At 36.6% G+C, this 19563-nt stretch overlaps 1 protein-coding gene across 2 annotated transcripts in view; it reads right to left on the bottom strand.

The window, feature by feature from the left end:
• The window catches only part of PRMT9 (protein arginine methyltransferase 9), a 34495-nt gene that overhangs the window by 11076 nt on the left and 3856 nt on the right, over positions 1-19563 (bottom strand). For both annotated transcript variants that reach the window (XM_085313172.1, XM_085313171.1), the window contains exons 2-12: positions 18809-19021; positions 18112-18260; positions 16684-16920; positions 15838-16005; positions 13411-13513; positions 12199-12305; positions 8113-8305; positions 4273-4456; positions 2274-2985; positions 736-889; positions 152-274 (exon numbers count right to left, since the gene is read on the bottom strand). In XM_085313172.1, coding sequence (XP_085169298.1) covers positions 152-274; positions 736-889; positions 2274-2985; positions 4273-4456; positions 8113-8305; positions 12199-12305; positions 13411-13513; positions 15838-16005; positions 16684-16920; positions 18112-18260; positions 18809-19021 — 2343 coding nt within the window. The remainder of the gene's footprint in view (positions 1-151; positions 275-735; positions 890-2273; positions 2986-4272; positions 4457-8112; positions 8306-12198; positions 12306-13410; positions 13514-15837; positions 16006-16683; positions 16921-18111; positions 18261-18808; positions 19022-19563) is intronic.

The raw sequence follows: 19563 nt of genomic DNA, 5'->3' as shown, positions 1-19563 counted from the left end.
TACAGTAGTTCAAACCATTTCTACCCATTTCAGAGAGGCCTGCCAGTAAGCAGATTCTGTATTGAAATTTGCATTGCAGATGAGCAATTAATGAAGAGCTCTGAAGAGAGGCAGCAAAGTGTACTTCTGAATCGATGTATATTTAACTCACCTTCACTTCTCTGCTGGAGCTATTTAAGAGAGGATTCATGAGATCTAGCCTTAAAAGTTCTGCTGGCTTGCTCAAGGGTAGACATGGCAACGTAGAGAGATCCAAATACACACGAACAGGTACCTAAGAGGGTACACCAGAATTTCAGGCTTATCAGTAGCTATAAAACAGTTAAAAGTTTAAGACTTAATCATAATGCAATAGTTTCTAGGAATTACTGTAATGCCTGTAAGGAATTTGTCTCTACAAATATAACCTTCTAATGCCTTCTGAAATGTRACAGCTGAGACACAAGCTGATTAAGGGAACATAACAGCACGATCACTTTTCTGTATAAGATCATTGTATCTTTCATTACTCTCTGCCAAAAATTCTCCCACACCAGTTTAATATAGATGTTCTTACTTAAATTTCAGTTTATCTCAAGGTTCTTGCCTGACTTGCCACATAAATCTCTCTTGTTAAATTCCTTCAACAAAATGAAAGTTTCACCCCATTAGTTTTCCTGCATTTTATATTGAAACTAAATAGCTACACAGCTGCAGGTTTAGAACTGTGCTTGAAAACATTCACCAACTTCATACCTTGAACTGGTTGATAAAAGGGGCTATATTAAACCCAAGAGTTGGTTCTGTTCCTTGAACTGCACTCTCCAGTAACAGAGACTGTGATTCTACAAGCATCCCATACATCAATACATACTGTGGAAATATCTTTCCTCCACTGTGAAGTAAACATCTGTAAAAAGAGAGATTTCACCACTAAAGGWTATCACTCAACAGTAAAGAAAGAATAGTAACTACATTTAAGAAAGGCACAAGTTCCTCCTCAGAAGTCAAATGCTCCTAAGCATTTCTCAGTTTAATCCATCAGACTAGACAGGTGTATCRCACAAAAAACAAACAAGAAAACCCACCACACAACAAAAAACTTGTCAGGCAAATACTAACTCAAAGTATGCAACTAAGTAATCTTAGCGTATTAGAAACTGACATTTCAAGATGAAGGTAATGAGACTGATTCATCACATCAACATCTAATACTGCAGGATTGGCAGAAACATCCAACTGAACTGGAAGTGAAGCATCAGATACTGTTGGGGCACTGGTTTGGCAGGGAAGAGGGCAGCAAAAAWAATCACCTCTGAACCTTCTTCATAGTGTGAATACCACACTGCTGAGAGCAGCGCAAAGATAAAGAGATGTTTTAATTTAGGATAATATTCAGCAAAATTCTTCAGAATTAGTACAGATTCTTCCAGGTTCTTTTCCTGTAGTAGGCCTCTTTCCATAGGCACTGGATAACAAAGCAGTGTACTATGTATGACTTTCTTGATTATATTTTCATGCCAACAGATTTGAGTTTGCATATGACAAATCAAAGTAATTTCCCATTTGTTCCTACAGCAAATATGTAACGCATCCAAAGAATTATCTTAGAAAAGGTCACACACATAAATCTTTTGGAATATTTATCCTGCCATCACTTAGAAAAGATGAACAGAGATTCCCAAGCCCCACAAAAGTATATAATCTTTTTCCACTTTTTTTTTTGGTATGCATTTTCATTATTTTATTTCTCCCTCATTCTGTATTCCCTCCCACTTCCCCACCTCAGGTAACAGCTAGCTCTTTTGGTCTCTCCCCAGCTCTTCTATTACCAGGTGTCTGTCTTTTAACAGTAACAGGTTGTTGCAATAACAGCTTGACAAGTACATGAATCTGGACTTCTCTAACYTAAGTCTTAGATTAAAAGCTACCTCAGCTATTAGCATGCTGCTTGCTATCCTGGAAGCTTCTGACAGGTCAAACAATAAAATCTACCCATACATGTTCTTGTACACTAAAAGTCTATGAAAGTGGAAACCTTGACAGTTCTTTAAAGTACACGTATATATAGTGGTCAGACACCAAGGAAATTCAAAAGGATGAGTTCAATTTRTTTTGAAAACAAGCTTCTGCTCTGCAGAAGCAACATTATGGTAATTTTGTAGTTAAAAGGGGCATTTTCAGAAGTTTCCACACCATTATGGATCCCTTTGTCCATTGGGCTTTTGGACCTTGTCCATATGGAACACTTTTGTCCATTGTTGCTTGAATACTTACAGATTTGTATACAGTACCTGGATATTGCAGCCTTTTCCATCACCTCCTGCTGGATTAAACCAGATGTCTCTATAACATCCAAGATGATAATACTCCACAGCCTGTCTGATTTTGGTCTCTGTAACACCACATTTTCATCTTCCAAGTGGCTGAGCCAAAATTCTAATGTTTCTTTAGGGAAATGGTTAGCTTCTGAAATTACATTAAGGGCTGTTTGATGCTGTTCTTTCTCAACAGAACTGTAAGCTTTAACTGGTCCAAGTTTGCCGGCAATAATTGGCAGGATAGAGAAGCCCTCAGATACATCTAATACATACAAAGGATCAGGAGCTGCATCTAGAGAGCTCTTGTTTTGACTGTCTTGAAGGTTCAACCCACTGCCATGTCCATCAACATCCATGGTCTGCAAGTCTTTACTTGGATTTAATGACGACAGCACTTTGCCAATGGCAGCTTTAAAGCATTCATGGTATGGTATATTGTTCAGCAGGGCTATTTCCGTGGATTCTAGCACACACACTTGACCTCTGCTATCCTGTTTGCTAGTYGTTTGAAGACTAGCCAGAGCATTACATAATTCAGCTTCACTACCCAAATTCAGTGTGTCATCTCTGTTACTGAAGTCCATCCCACACTCTGAAGTCCAAAAAGAAATCTTCTGGATCTTCAAGTAGCAGTCTTGGCAGCAAACTTCCATTGTCACAGTATCTCCAGTCTTCACAGAATAATCTTGGAAAAACATCACAGAAAAGTCACATCAACTAGTTTATGACACGCATTATTATTGAAGCAGCCATACTGTGCTCTAGAAGAAACACGTAATCTCATCTCTTCATTAGCTGTTATCAGTATGTATGAAACAATTGTTCTAGTCACACTTCTCAGTTTTTAACACTGATGCAACACACAAAAAGGGGCTCATGTGTGCAACAGTCTGTAGAATGGAACCAGCAGCCTTCCAAAGAGGAAGTTCCTCCAGATCTCACCATGCAGCTCTCTAGTCCACAAGCTGTATTTGGCTACTGTGCCTTAACCTGTCTCACACTAGGCAAATCCATTTATCTATCATTGGAAGACTTCTTCTGAAATTAAATGATCTGCCCAAAGCAGTGCTGAATACAAGACATACTGAAGAAGAAACTGTTTTGGCTTAAAAATGCCAAATGTTAAATAGTCAACATTTTAATCCTTCCTGCAAAGATGAATTTTTAATTACATTAAAAACAATACCTACAGGTTACAGAGGGTGAGAGTTTATTTAAAATAAATTAGACTGGAACATGTACGGTCTACAACTTAAGATGGCCTTCATATACTTCTAGTATGTTTTTAGAAAGTACAAGAAAACCTACCGATACAAACCAGAATTTTGTAACAAAAGMTACAGTTTGACAAACATTTCTTTCAGTGCCAACCTAGGCTAGAAGAGTCTCTTCTGTCCATTACATTTCTACTTGAACCAGTCTGTGTCAGAGCTGTTCATACTGTGCTATCAAAATGGACAAGGGAAAAATAGGCAAGTGGACAATAGAGGCTGCTGAAAGTGACACCGCCACTCTAGCAAAAAACATATTAAACAAATCATTTCCAAAACGAGGGGGGAGAAGAGGGAAGGGAGACATTTATTTTTTGTGGCAATAGCAGATAACAATTACTACCTCCCCCACTTTCTTTTTTACAYGTCATATACTTGATTATGTAGAGCCACTCAGTGGCCACACTCTTTGGAGCTGTCCTAAAAAGCATTTGATTCAGTACAGAGAGATGGGAGAGACAGAAGAAAAAAGTGTTAATTCTCCCAGATCCTAGGCACGTTTATTGATTTCATAGTAGAGTCCCATTTACAAGATCTGCTGCAGGGGCTGTGCACTGCAGTCCAGGAGCACGACCACACAGCTATCTGCTGTTTACCTTCTAAATCTAAGCTGCTTCCTAAACTTTGTAATAAACAGACTAGCTCAAGAACAAAACAAAACCCAGTTAACATACTGCAACAGGAAAACCTACTGGACGTACCAGGGAGATCCTGTACAGGATAGACTGCCTGTTCCCAGCAAGACTCCTCACTGGGACTTGTAGACAGAGCATGCTCATCATCAAGCTGTAATACAAACCAGACCACAACAGCATCTAAGATTCCTCCTTGGGTGACTGGTAGGCTGAGCTTCCAAGGCTTTCTGCCTGCAAGGCTTTTCAGCTCCTAACCAGAGTGGAAGAAGAGAAACAARAGTGTGAGAGAGCTTCTTTCTCTAAATAAAATAGTTTTACTACATCTCAAATTTCCCCACCAGCCCACAAGGACATCCAACAGAAACCTCAAACTCACAAGCCACCACAATATCATCTACCAACATTACTGTTCACTAGCATTGTGACTTACATGGAAGAGCAGTTACACACACACAGCCAACCTGTGTCTGGTTAGGCATTAATGCAAATACATGCATGCCTAAGAATGTTCATATTTAAAAACACTAAGGCTTGTCCAACAGAAATAAAACAGAACCAGTCTTTTGAGCTGGTTTCAAGCTAACACTTAAGCATATGCTTAAATTGAAGGCTGCATTTAAATTTAATCAATCCTAGAAATACTGAAGGAGACATTTAATCATGTATGTAAGCACAGAATTCCCTCAGAGGGCTGAGGAAGCATTATAGAAACACTAAGACAAACATATTTGATGTTATTTTCTCTGCTACCTAGGCTATCAGTTTCGTGCACTCACGCATGTACAATGTAACTACTACAAAGAGCTAAGATCTTCCCTAAAGGAAACACGTTATCAATTCTCCAACACATCTAAATTAATAACAGAAATTAAGTACATTATCTTTTCCTCTGTCACAGCATTCCACTGCCAACATTCACAAAGAAAAAAGCCCAGCTCCAATGCCTTAGACAAGTCTGGGACACACCAACAACAGACCACTTTTGGTCCCTTGTGATCTCCTTAGTCACAACCATACTGTTCACTAACAGCAATGCCTACAAATTCAGTTTGTCAGCTTCCTGAATTCCAAGTGAAGGTTTGTCCTCTCTAAACTTCAATCTTAATAAAGTAACAGCTAAAGTAATGAGGCCGGGGGGGATGGGGCAGGCGTGGGGAGTTCCATCCTAAGAATACTACTAGCTCTCCCATGCTGCACTTAGTTTTTCCTTCTTTATTCTTAATCCGGGTTCTCCAAGAGTTTACCTATGTCTCTTCTTCTCACAATCGAGAAACAGCAGAACAATGCACACATCAAAATTGTAAGATGCTAATGAAGTTCATAATGAGATCTCACYGCTCTTCAAAAAATTGCTTTGCTGCTAGTCATTTCTCTCTATGTCCTCAACTGGAGGAGGAAAGAGTAATAGGTCAAGTCTTTGCTGGAAGTAAGCACCTTGAAACAAGGCAGGCTAGAAGTATGAGTACATGCATCTGTTTCTGCCTCTGGGAAGAAACAGCTACTTAGAAATATACTTCCTTGTAAAAACTTTCTTTCCAATTATTCCTCAAAAGCAGCAGGCCCAAGATTCTCTCCTTCTAGTTCTAATAGCTATAGTGTGCCACAAAACATGGATGTAATACCACACATACACCAAAGAAAAAAAAAAGAAAAAGGAAAATTCTCCCATTAGTAGTTCATCCACTTTTAATCTGCTATGCTATTTATTCCTCACATTCCTAAACTTTCTCCTGTTATCTATTACAATTACAGCAATTAGAGACTAGAACAGCTCCAATACATCAGGCATGGCATTTCATCAATGTAGTTAGTGAGACAGCAAAGAAAACAAAACAGTGACACAAAGATAAGTAGTAAAGAAGGAAAGAATAGTATACTATGTATAGTCCATAAGTGAGAAAAACAAAAATAACTTGCATTAAAAAAGGTGAATGGGACTACAAGCAGAAAGAAAAACTACAAAAACAATGCAGTTAAATTTCTTATGTCTTGATCCAGAATATTTTTAGATATTCCACATATACAAGCAACCTCTCATCGAAATCAGAAGGAGCTAGTATCTATGATTATTGGCAACAGCTCAGTTGCTGTAGGGCCTGAAAGTGAGAATCAGCTGTAATTAYTGGCTACCAAGGTAAATACTCACTTCCACTCCCAGCAACACTGATCTGCTGCCAGGAACATAAACAGGTAGTACTTTACCAGCTGCAAACATCCACAGCCTGTAATTACCACTGCATCTCATTTCCCTGCCTTAGAGGAAACTTAGCTTCTGCTAGTAATAAAAGTAAACCTTAGCTGCTCAAAAATTTTTAACTTAATTTTAATTGTTAGAATGACTTCTTTGAAGCCTCCTATAACTAAGTTTGAGAAATACTGTTAAACTGTATTTTAAGTCTTCTTTTCTGTCAATTTAGGTCTAGATAGCTAACACAGGCAGAATAGGTGTAACATCCACAGAATGGTTGGGGTTGAAAGAGACCTCTGGACACCATCTACTCCAACCTCCCTGCTCAAGCAGGGTCACCTACTGTACGTTAGATAGGATCACATCCAGGCAGGTTCTGAACATTTCCAGAGGAGACTCCACAACCTCTCTGGGCAACTTGGTCTAGTGCTCTGTCACCCGCACAGGAAAGAATTTCTTCCTCATATCCAGATGGAACTTCCTTTGTTTCAATTTGTGCCAGGTGTGCCTGACACCACTGAAAATAGTCTGGCTCCATCCTCTTGACACCCTCCCTTAAGGTATTTGTAGACATTGATAAGATCCCCTCTCAGTCTTCTCTTCTCTAGGCTAAACAGGCCCAGCCCTTGCAACCTTTCTTCATAGGAGAGCTGYTCCAGTCCTCTAACTGTCTTTGCAGCCCTACGCTGGACTCTCTCCAGTAGCTCCATGTCTCTCTTGTCCCTCTAATTGTTTGAAATATAAATTTAGAGAATGGTCTTTAAAATTACCTTATTAGCAGTAAGTGATTTTATACCTTAATTTGAATCTTTAAAAGATATATCTGCTACTGTTAGTAGGCACATCATTTTTTTTTCCTAATATGAGAAGACTCATTATCTTTCTTTGCTGCATTATTTGAACATCTAAAGTGTTAATGATGGAAAAGACACAGGAGTGAAAATAAGCTACCAGTGTTTAAAATAACCACATTTGCCCAGTGACAAAGTAACAGCAAACCAGGAGTAACCAGTAGTTCCAAATCAGTTAGTTGTTTCTTCCCTCTACCTCTACTTACAATATCTTACAATATACTTGTGATACACAAAATAATGCTACCATATTATAAAAATACCTTAGGATTTTACCGTAAGAATTGAAGGGATGGAATCAAACTGGTTGAATAGGGAAAAGGTAACTTCTCTACCTCCCATCTCTTTTATGCTTACCCATCAATACTTGCTGACATCTTGATACCAGCTGTAAAATACATCCTTTATCCTTTCTCTTGGCTTCAAGAGCTCCTTGAAGACTCCCTTAACTTTATAAAAGTTAACTATGGCAGCTCCACAACTGCATAAACAACTTAAAATGAATCTGTTGCATTCTTGCTCCCCTTTTCTGCACTGAGGCTGGGAAGTGTTCGATCCCATGCTAAGCTAGTTCAGCGCACTAAATTGTATCAAACAAAATGAACAAAAAGTAAAAATTCAACAACTAAGTAGAAAGCCCCCAACTTAAAAAAAAAAAAAAAATACCCAAAGACTGTCATTTTCTGATGAAACAGCTAACTATGGATTGGACAAGTACCAGAATCAACACAGGACTATTGGGCTTTAATGCAACACTGCCAACTGAAAACTTGTGAATATTAGTGGAACTGAGCCTCAAAAACTACTAAGATACAAGGTTCTAATTATTTCTAAACAGATTACTTTTAAAGGATGCAAAATCATTACCTGTAGATTGTTGAAATCCACTGTCATTACTTGAAAGGGTTCTGTCAGAGGTACATAACCTCCAGGAACTCGACTAAGCTTTTCAGTAGTGTAAGGTTCAACAGTTTCCTCAGAACCAGCAGAAGCATATGTTGGACTAAAAAATTGCACTGAATTTGCCAAATGCACACCAGCAATTTCCTGCATTCCCACTCTGTGAGGGATGAAAAGGGGAGAAAGGAAACATTTAAATAATTTGGGGAAAAAAACAAAAAATAGAAGATTATTCCCAGGATGACTAAGTTTAAGTGTAGAGTGCAAAAAGAAAAAAAAAACCTTAAAAATGCAAAAAAATACAATTGTTTAATACATCTGGAGCAGTTCTTAAACACTTTTGAAAAATGAACTTCCCTTAAGAATCTGAACTGAATGTTGTGCTACAAAAATGTGAATAAGCCCTGTATGCCCTTTGTCTAAGACACCTTTGCCTCCTCTTAAGTACTATTCCTCGAGTCTCAACAGAAATCTGGAAATAAAATATGCCCTGTGATAGTAAGAACAGAAAACACCTTTTTCTTCTGTTGCATTAAATAATTAGGGTAGGGTGTTTGTTGCAGGTGAACAAAACAGTCAGAACAAGGAAGAYAGATATGTAAAAGGAAAATTCATTTTTTGAGTCTCTTCCACATAAAATATTTGATTTGTAGTATCTTTATCAAGCACATAATCTATGCAAAATAAAGTATTTTTTCCTAGTTAAATAGCTACAAGGAAAATCACTAGGTTGATTTCTTAATGGAAAAGGCTTTGACAACTCAGAATAAAAGTACCCTCTCTTAGAAAATGGGAGAAGATCAGCCAGGTTTCTAAAACAATCTTTTTACAAGCTTCAAGGAAGAGAAAATGCTATGACTACTTTAAAGTAACTATTTTATCACACACCCTGTCAGCCTTAGGTTTGACGACTTAGATATATTCTAGTTTTTAGAGTGTGAGTCAAGAAGTTGCATGAGACAAGTCTTACACAAGCTATATTTCATACAGTTTTCAAAAAGTGCATCTGTGCGAGGCATTTAGTTCTCATTTGAGCAACAGCTAYGAGAAAAATCTACATTCTTGAATGCCAGATCTCACTGTAACAGTTCTAATGACAACTATACTAAACCTCTAAAATTACTTTTAAATTCTGAATCACTTTTTCAGGAGTTGCAAGAGATCTCTCTACAACTAACTGGACTAGACAGGCTGTCTGACAAAATTAATGTCAGATAGAGTCATCTCCTTGATGTAGGGAAGCTCTTGACAGTAGAACTGAATAAATTGTCTTTTGTCATAATTTAGACTCTTAGCTAGTATATTTTGACCATTATGGACAAATAAAATGTAAAACCAAATCAGGTTCCACCTTTGGAGCAGCATCCCTGGTAATAAAAGTGTAGTGACATATGGAAGTGCAAAATGCGAACTATGACATGCCATCAAAATTAAACAAATACCAAAGTTGCCTAGAATCTTTTCTTCTGCTAAATTAATCCAAACATTTTAACAAGAAGGATGAGGACGTATTCTCGTATTTAAAACTGAACTCATGTACTTCTCCCAGAAGAAACATCTACAACTAAAACGGTAGTTTCTGTATAAGGCTGTATTGAGGGAGAAGTAAGCAGATTATTACAGTGAACCCTTCTAGCTTTAAGATGCAAGCACAAAAACTGAGTGATTTTACTGCCTTTCTTTCTGGAGCCCAACAGACTAAAAGTTTTTAATTTAAAACACGAAAGYTGTAAATCTATCGTGACTTAAATTAGGACAGTGGCCCATCTGCTAGTGTATTTTATTCGAAATGMCTAGAGGTAGATGCACCAATGCAGCAGAGTTATGTTGTTCTAGAATATTCCTTTACTGTTATAATGTGACTCTTGAAAAATATTTAATCCAAATCTGAAAAAACAACATATACTGTACAGCAATACCTTAAGAGTTCTTCTAAATATAAATTTCGATTTCCACAAAACTTTTAAGTCTTCTCAGAAATTTGTCAGTTCATTTGTTCTTTTGGAAGAACATACGTTTCATATTGATCTGACAGAATTGCAGTGTGCAGTGATTTCAGAAAAAAAAATGGAAGCTAATTATAAAAACAGTCAGCAGAGTTCGGTCCTAGAGTGGTTGGTTCTTGGAAACAGACAATGGCTATAAGCAGCACCAGGTGTACTGAAGTGACATTAAAATTATCATTAAAACATCAGCTGAAAAAATTACAATAGGTGATAAATTAGCATAAAAAGTTTGAGTTGGCTAAAGTGCATCAAAACTAGAACTGCAAGAAAAACAACTGATACCATTTATCCGGAGTTTCACTAGATTTTAGGAAAAAAGCCTAAAAATAATTGTAAAATGCAGTGCAACTTAAAATTGCTACAGCATAAAGGGAGCAAAGACAGGTAATCATGTCATCTGCAAGATTATCAACACTTAAACGAAAATGGAATTCCCTCACCAATCAAGTTGAATCAGTACTTGTCGCTAGATCAAATTAATTCCTAATAAACGTACTTAAGAAGAAAATCTCAGTTATTCATACAGATTTCTGGACTCTACATTTAATATAATCACCCATGTTTTTTTTTTTTTTTTAAACTCAAAGGTAAGTTGTTCCTGTACAATAGGAATAAGACACACACTGTCAGATTATAAAAAAGCACAAGGGAAGAGATACTTTCATAAAGTTACTTCATCAGGCATCCTGCTCAGGAGAACGTAATAAATATAGATTTTTGATGCAGATTAAGAAAAAGCTTAGCAAAGTGAAAAGATGTATGCATCCGAACAAGCCAAAGARATCTGGATAGTTTAAACCTGAGAACAGGTTTAGCAATACTCTATTAAAGAATATTGACTTATAACATTCATTCTTATTGGAGCAAAAAGGATCTTGATTAAACTAGAAGTCAAGAAATTTAAAACTGATTAAGTCAAATGTTTCTTCTCCCCACAGCATATAACTAAATTGTGAAAATCACTTCAGTCTTGCTCACCACCTGGCCTTGAATTGTACTATCAGAAAGGACTGTCACCCAGAAAATGCAAAGTTGCAGTAGATAGAATAAAATTTTAATCCTGCAAGCAACAGTAATGTTCACTTTTGAAGGCATAAACACATCTTTTAACTGATGAATAATTAAACGCTTCTCCTAAAGGAAATGTCTTCTATAAYTATCTACTATGGAAACTTTTGTCTCTTTCTGGCTATTGCTCGAGCATACTGCATTAGAAAAACTGCTGATACAGCCTAGCTATTTTTCTGTTCCAGGGTACTGAAGCTCCTGGCAAAGTTAAAGTATTCTGTTTAATCTGTGAGAAAATCAATCCTAAATAAAATGCATCAAATTCAAGCATCTGAGACAGGAACTGCGCCCACACAACAATGCTGTTCTAAAAGATGAGAATACAAATGAACAAGAATTTGATACGCAATCAGAACTGATCTCAATCAAGAGACTAGCCTGCATGATAGTTCAAGATCAGATAAGGTATATCTTCAGGAGGAGAATACTAGGTGGGATTATTAACATTTAGGTTCTATAAAATCCTATCTTCAACTTCTGAAAGGGTTAGACTCAGCACTGAGGTAGGCAGTAGATTATAAAGAAGGCAAAATGAGGATAAAAGTCAAATGTTAATCCAACAATCTCTGATCCAGAAATAGAGAGGTAGTTTTATTATTGAGGAATTGGAATTTTTATTTCCTTAGTATGTGTTAAAGGTATGGATTTCACAGAAACAAAAACAAACAAAAAAGCAAAGAGTTTCTAACAAAGTGATCCAGAAATCCTGAACAAAAAAAAGCATGGTATAGATGGGGTTAGTGGTGGTAGCATGAGTATAACTACTGTGGGAGGTTGGGGGGGGGGGCGGCAAAGGAAGGAGGGGAGTAAAAAATAAAAATAATAATTTAAAAAAAAAACACACTGAACAGTTTTGTTTAGAGAGACAAGCATCATCTAAAAAAAACTAAATAAAAAAAATCCTTCATAAAAATTAAAATCACCGTTCTCTCCTCCCATAACAAGAACAGGTTCAAACCATGCCAGAGTATAAATATACCTGTGATGTCTACGTATCTCTTTGCATTCTACTGCCATCCCAAATATTGTAGCACTTGTAGGAATAACTTGGCCATAGTCTTTAGTATGAATATCTTGATTTTTAGGCTGTAGAAACATGAACAATAATATGTAATGAGACAGTGACTTATTTCCACCACTGCTGCAAATCCTAAGTTGGGTACTACTATTGACCATTCATTATTGCAGTCAAAAACATCAGTGGAAATGCCCAGTGATTAGGTGTCTCAGATTTCCAGTCAACTAGTTAAGTAGTCTCTTAAGCAATGTATTTCAATATATTCACATACCAGCTGCAGTTTGCAGGTCACTACTTGCCCCATGTAATTTTAAAAATGTATTTTAGTTTGTTCCTCCCATTTAGAGTGTATTCAAACATTTGGGGACTTTGCCTTTACACAAGGTTCCCATTCTTAACACTAGAGGACATCAGTTCCAGTTCAATAAAACAAAGACTTTCAGTCAGGTAAGACTTTCTCATTATTTGAATCGAGGCAATATAAAATCAAGCAGAGAAAAAGAGTGTCTGTATTTCATCAGAATTAAACAGAAGTTAAACAGAAAGTARTATGACAGTCTCATATACGGGTTGGTGTATACTAGTTTAAAGGCAAAAAACGTTTAAGCAGTTGGCAAAAATAAATTAAGAGTATAAGCAAATGGCATATTTCCCAGATGACAGTACTGTTGCCCAGTGTTAACAAGTAGTATTTCTACTATTTAACATTTTTTTGCTTAGACTAATACGACTTTCTAATGGCTAATTGATATCTCAATATAAAATGCCTAAGTTGCAATGAAACCCGCAGGGGATTAGTGCCTGTAACACATATACAAAACATCATCTCTGGTGGTACTCACCAAGAGGATAAGAAAACGAACAGTTAACAGTGATCAGAAGTGAACTGTCTCTTTACGCTGCCCCTGGAATGTTGCATCAGGCAAATACACATTTTACATACTTGTCTAGTCAGAACAGTAGCTCACAGATGCTCAGTGTATGCAGCTGCCATCTAATCACTTTTCACCAAAATAAAATTCATAGAACAAAAGCTTCATTGTTTTTTTAATTAGTAGGTACGGAACACTTAAAAGACATCCTCCTGTGTGAGCATGTGCATATATGTAATTTTTTAAAGCATATAAATATTTACAAATAGGAATCACATTTCTATGAACCTCCATCATTTACCTTTGGTTGTAAAAGCAGATGTTCCCAAGCATGTATCAAACTCTCCACAATGCCTTCTCCGAACAAACCAGCATCAACAGTTTCTGTGACAACCAAAGAAACTCTAGAAAAAAAAAACAAAAATATAACGTATACTACAGATTTCTGTTGACAGTCATTCCTTGAAAGTTAAAATTCAGAATGCGAGCTCAGAGTAGAAGTTTATCAATGTTCACCATCTTGTGAAGTTTTAATACAGATGAGCAAACAAACAAACAAAAAAATCCTTTCAGCAAAGAACATATTTGGAATTGCTGTTACAAGTTATTCAAGATGTAGGTAAGAGATAATAAATATTGAGCAAGAGTACCACAAAGCAGCTCAGTCAGTGTTTATAAATAAATTATGCAGAGGGAGAACCTAAGCAAAATAGGAGGATGTTTCAATCTGGGCACACAGCCAGCAATGCTCCAGAACATGTATTTTGTTTGGATCTTGTGCAAGAGTGTGAGTACACACACACACACACACACACCTCTCCCCACCTCCTTAACAGTTATGAGATTTCATTCAAGCTTTTATTTTTATTTATACACGTGTGTGTATACATACATATACATATATATATATATAAAAATTTTTCATCACACATTAAATAAAAGCATGCAAGAAGCTGCAGCTTTATTGTGCTTTGATAAAAGTAGTAGGAAAAAAAACTATAAAAGTACTACGCACACAAGTGGATCCATCTCATTTAAAATAAATAAATAAAAAAATTTTGGAATGGGAAAATTATAGTAAGAATTTCCCCAACACTAACAAGCACTCCTGTTAGCGCGCGCGCGCACACACACACACACACACACAATTAACTGGTCACATGCATTAAGAGGATGCAGCTGACTAGTTGGTGAAGTTCAGCTGGGGCAATTAAACAAGGCTTGACTGGCATATTAAATCAAGGCAGCTTCACTATTTCAGATTATGAGCCTGTACTATCAACACAGCCACTGTGTTAYGTTTTAGCAACTTGTAGAAGTAAAATGGATTATTTCCTGCCCATACRTGTAATCTGCATCCCTATCAGCAGTGATCTGAAGTGACAAACCAATGCTTTGCATGTAGATTCCTTCCTCCATTGGCCTAAAATCTCAGTAGACTTTACTTGCTAAAATTTTACAGATCTCCCTGAAGAACCCCATTTGAACAGAAAGATGAGCAAAAAGATGCAGGGAGGCCTAAAAAGTCAGATCAGCTGTAATGTTGGATCAAATTCTAATTTGCCAAATGCAATTTCAAGTCGATGACTTAGCCTACTAGCTTTAAAAGATACTACTTAACCACTGATCATTTCTGTTCAGATCACTATGCACCACATACTAATCAAGATAATCAGAACATCATAATAGCAGAAAAATTCAGAATAAAAACAGTATGGAAAGTTGAAACTGCTGCTACATATAAATTTAAGTACGGATAAAAAGCTGGCTGAATTTAGAAGTCTTACAGACTACCAGAAAAATAGAAGATTCTTTAAATACTTAGAAAATAAGTGATTTGATTTTCAAAAGCACCTGGATCTGTGCTAAACATGCAGACAGATGTGTGTATAAAATATATATACACACATATATATACACACACACAYAYAYATAAAAACACAAAAACCTACCCTACTAGGACAAGTTGCAACACTCATGCACTGCGTTTTACTTCAGCAAAGGACCGAAAGCCATTCTCAATACTCCACAGATCCATCGCATGGTGGGATGTTGRCATTCACAGCTAGAGTCAGTCTCTCCCAATCTCCAGATGTTAACTAGGGACAGCGCACATCACAGAGTGCCTCGCGCTTGCCTCCGAACACAGTAGGACTCTTTTCAGTGACAAAGTTGAGAAGAGGCTTTCCCTCCCTCCCTGATCATAAAAGAGACTGACAATTTGCAGTTTCTGATCTCTCTGATGAACACGGAAGAAGCTGATATGGAGTCGCAGATGTCTGAAAGACTGCTCCTAGCACATACCTTTGCAGGCCCTACTATACACTTCCATTTTACTCAYAGGCTGCAGAAATGAGCCACAAGCTGGTAAGTACAGAGGTGCATTAAAGAAAAGCAACCTAGAAATTATGACAGAATGTACATGGGAAAGTTACAGAAATTAATTTCTTTTCCTATTGCTGTGATATAGCTGGATATACCCTAAATTCCTATCTTCAAAGAAGTAAAGTCCTTAACTTATGACATAATTGACTCCCCAMAAAAATCAGTACGATTACAAAAACATCATTTCTGCGATGCTTTATAAAAATGTAAAGAGGGCCTTCCAAGATTATGCTTAAATATCATACGCAAAGTTATTTTTTGTTTAGACTCCAGAATGCTTTTGAGTTTCTTCAATTATGAGCAAATTTTAAAAATAATATCCCATTATAATGCAACAACGTACCTTTCAGGTATGTGCTTTGGAATTTCTATATCAAGTGACTTYAAATGAAGAAGTTTGATCTCATTTCCCATATTATTTGCTGCCACCACATCACAAGCAAGTTCATACATGGTTTTTGATAATTCACAGGCATAAACATAAGGTGCTCCCGCCTTTTTTGCAAACATACTGAAAAATAAGAAGCAGGTAATTTTTTGCTCCTGTTTAAATTATTTTAGGTAAAACATGACAAGATACTGAGCTTTCTCAGTTTCTATTTCTCCATCTGCTTTATGTCTCCAGGAAAATAGTTCAAGGCCAAAACATCATTAAGTGAAACATCTCTTGTGTGAAAATTCGTATCATACAAGTTGATAATCTCTTTATATACAGGATACTACTGATACCAAAAAATACAGATGGCGTAAGGATACTTACTCCTCAGCTGTGCCAAATCCATTCTTTACTCTACAGCATTTTCATTAACATCTTCAACTTCTCTACCTAAGTGAAAAGATTACTACACACCACACTTTATACTTAGGGAGAGCATACGTAATCTTACTACTCTGAAACTAACAAGAATCCTCCAATCTAAACAGTAGTTATTAGCACAGAAAGAACATACAAAGAAACCAAAAAAGCGTGTCCCAAAAATACCATTAGATACTAACCTCAGAACTCAGTTACTTCTTAATGCTGTGTTTCCTTTTTTTTTTTTTTTTAATAAACTTTTAGCTTAATAAAGGCATGGAAGCACATTTTTAAATTTTTCACTAGCACTCAAATTAAGTTTACATAATTTGGTTAGACAACAAATATGCTTCCATTAGTTAAGTCCAAGTTTAGCATGCATTTATGACATACCTTAATATTCCCGTTCCTGTCCCAATATCGAGAACAGATTTACACCCGGACCGGACCACTTTCTCTATTGCTTTTAGGTAGGTAAGATTCCTCTTGGTATCATTGAGCATGATGAAATGCCAACGTTCAACAAGCCAGTTTGCAACACGGTAAAAATTCTCCTTCGCATCAGCGAAATCTGGGTTAAGCTTCACTGCTTTGTGAAAGTATCCAGCTGCTTCGTCTCTAAAGCCCATTCTAAAAGTAAAAATGACAAATAAATAGAAAACATGCAATTAGTTGCTGAGCATCTGTAGATCTCTGTAGATCTGTAAAAAGGTCCTAAACCAGTTGTGAAACAATAGAAATATAGACTTCTCTGGTTAGAAAGATTATTTTTAAAATAAGATATCTGATATTAGCTTATAAAACATAATGACTTGCAGCTGTACATCAAAACATTTTAAAACACACATGTAGTTAAAAAATGCCATTGTGTGCACCAGTCTTCATTTATTTCTGCATTCTTTGACAAACTAGTACAGGTTTTACAAGAACTTGCTGTAATAATAAGGCAGCAACAACTTTGCAGTCTGGTCTCAGAAACATTCATGTTGCAAGAAAATGTTACAAGATACAGTAAAACAGCTTTAGATTTAAGGTGAACATATCATGAAACAATCAAAGTTTGAGTTGCCAGTGCTTCCATTAAGTGGCACTTTTTAAATTAAATTGTGAATTTGAAGCATTTCTTTTTAATGATGCCTATTATATACCCTGAAATCAGACAGCACTGAAGACTAGAATTTATAAAATGCAAGAAAAGTACATATTTTAACACAATGATGGGAGAGTTGCCCCTTAAAATAAAAGATTAAAAAAGTCAATCACAAAAGAAGTCTGATCARAGCTACAGAATCAGGATCTATGACTTAAACTATAAACTCCATTTTCGAAAGACCTTAGAGCCCAAAGCAGCAGCAAAGTATCACACATGGCAAATTTTGGAGAAAGCAGGAAAAYAATGTTTCATACTATTAAATAAAAACATAGGCTCAAACTAATGAAGAACTCTTCACAGTGCAGTATACATGACTGGCTTCCACATTTGAAAGGTCCGTCAGACAAAACCTCAAGAAGGACCAGAATCAAAAGACAACAGTACTCGCTTTTTCATTTTATTTAATAAATTGTTAAAAAAAAAAAAAAAAGCAAGCAGTGCTTTTACTTTTAAAAATACACATTGTTAAGCACAGTAATTATTTTTTAAAAGTACAGTAGCCAATGCTAAACTGACAAACGTGAAATTCAATAGCAACACTACAGCATATACTTGTATTTACGTTTTTAAGCACACTTTATGTGCTCTGYGGAATTGGCTATTGTTTACTGATATAAAAAAAACGAACAGTGAGCCTTACAAAATCCTGAATATAGATTACTACAAACCTGAAAAGATGTTCTCCCATACTGTTACATATCACTTCATCATTGGGATACAGTTCAAGTGCCTGTTCATAACAGTTAAATAGATCTTGAATCCGTGCTAGAGAATCTAGCTCTTCTGCCCATTTAAAGAGAGTAAATTGAAATGTTTCCTGGAAAATAAAACACACACCACTGAGTGGGTAATGTTACAAGAAGCAGGGAATTGAGCCCTGAAAATATCTAGTGGTATCCTGGCATGAACCTGAATATATTCATTCCCTTAAACTGCAGCACACACCATCCTAAGAGTTGGATATTGTCCCCAGTTAGTTGTCTTACCTGGACAAGCAGAAATAAGCTCTCTCATGGATAGTCACATACAGTATCGTCACTCAGAAACATATACCAAAAGCCTGTAYGTATACTGATCCACACTGCGCTACACTGGAAGGTAATGCTAATCAGACYTTCTTTTTACTAAATTATGTTGAGGCACACAGTACTAAAAGAAAGGTTAAGCACATCACTGCCCTTCTCATAGTGGCATACAGCTTATTTAATAAGTTACTGTTTTTCTCTATTATTGTTTTCCGCTTTTATTTCGRAGGATGAGGAGGAAAACAAGTTACATATAGCAAATCACATGTACAAAACACCAGAAAAACATCAAGAGGAATATAGTACTAAAATTGCCCCAAGTAATTCAAAAAGCACTTACTTTGACGGAAGTTTTTAACTCGGGAGCTAGATTCAGTACTAGGAGATAGTGAGCATATGCAGTTCCAAAATCCTGGTCTTCCAGGCAATGCTGAGCACTCTGCAAGGATCTTGAAACCAGCTCCCGCCTGCCAGCTTCCTGACCACCTCTGTGGCTACGGTGAGACTTCGCATTGGARTTAGGCATTTTGAAGGATACAAACTCTCGCTCTTCCTGAAACAAATTACATATGTTCTAGGCCAAGAAAGCTACACGCAAAATTGGCAAACCAAACAATATTTTAATTTTCACAGGCATCCAGGAAGACTCCCTCCATAAAATTCTACCCACTCAAAAAATTCTTATCTTTAGACTTTTGGCATATTCCATCAGCTTTAAAATCATCATCCATCATTCCAAAGCTAAGCATGTGTCAAGCTTCTGTTAGACCAGGTCCAAAAAAGTAAAGCTTMTTTGTTTTTGGTTGACTAGGTAGCTTTCTACAGCAAAAGTTTATGCATTCATAGAGTTTCACATCAATTACAAAAGCTTCACATTAAAACTTTTCCACTTCAACAATACCCATGTAAAACAGTCCCTGACAAAGACCTAGTAAGCTTACAAGCTTTTTAGTTTACACCAGGCAAAACACGATGTTCCCAAGAAAATGTTTAATTGTTATCAGAGTCGACATGCACCTTTTCACAGCCGCCTCTGGCACCACCTGTTAACGCTTACCTGCGGACAAGGGCCTAAGTCTGCCTTCGCGATTGTCA

This window comes from Rhea americana, unplaced genomic scaffold (assembly GCF_003343005.1).
Source record: "Rhea americana isolate MKP2758 unplaced genomic scaffold, rheAme1 scaffold_38, whole genome shotgun sequence".
Taxonomy (NCBI): Eukaryota; Metazoa; Chordata; class Aves; order Rheiformes; family Rheidae; genus Rhea; species Rhea americana.
This window is presented reverse-complemented; position numbering and strand designations above follow the sequence as displayed.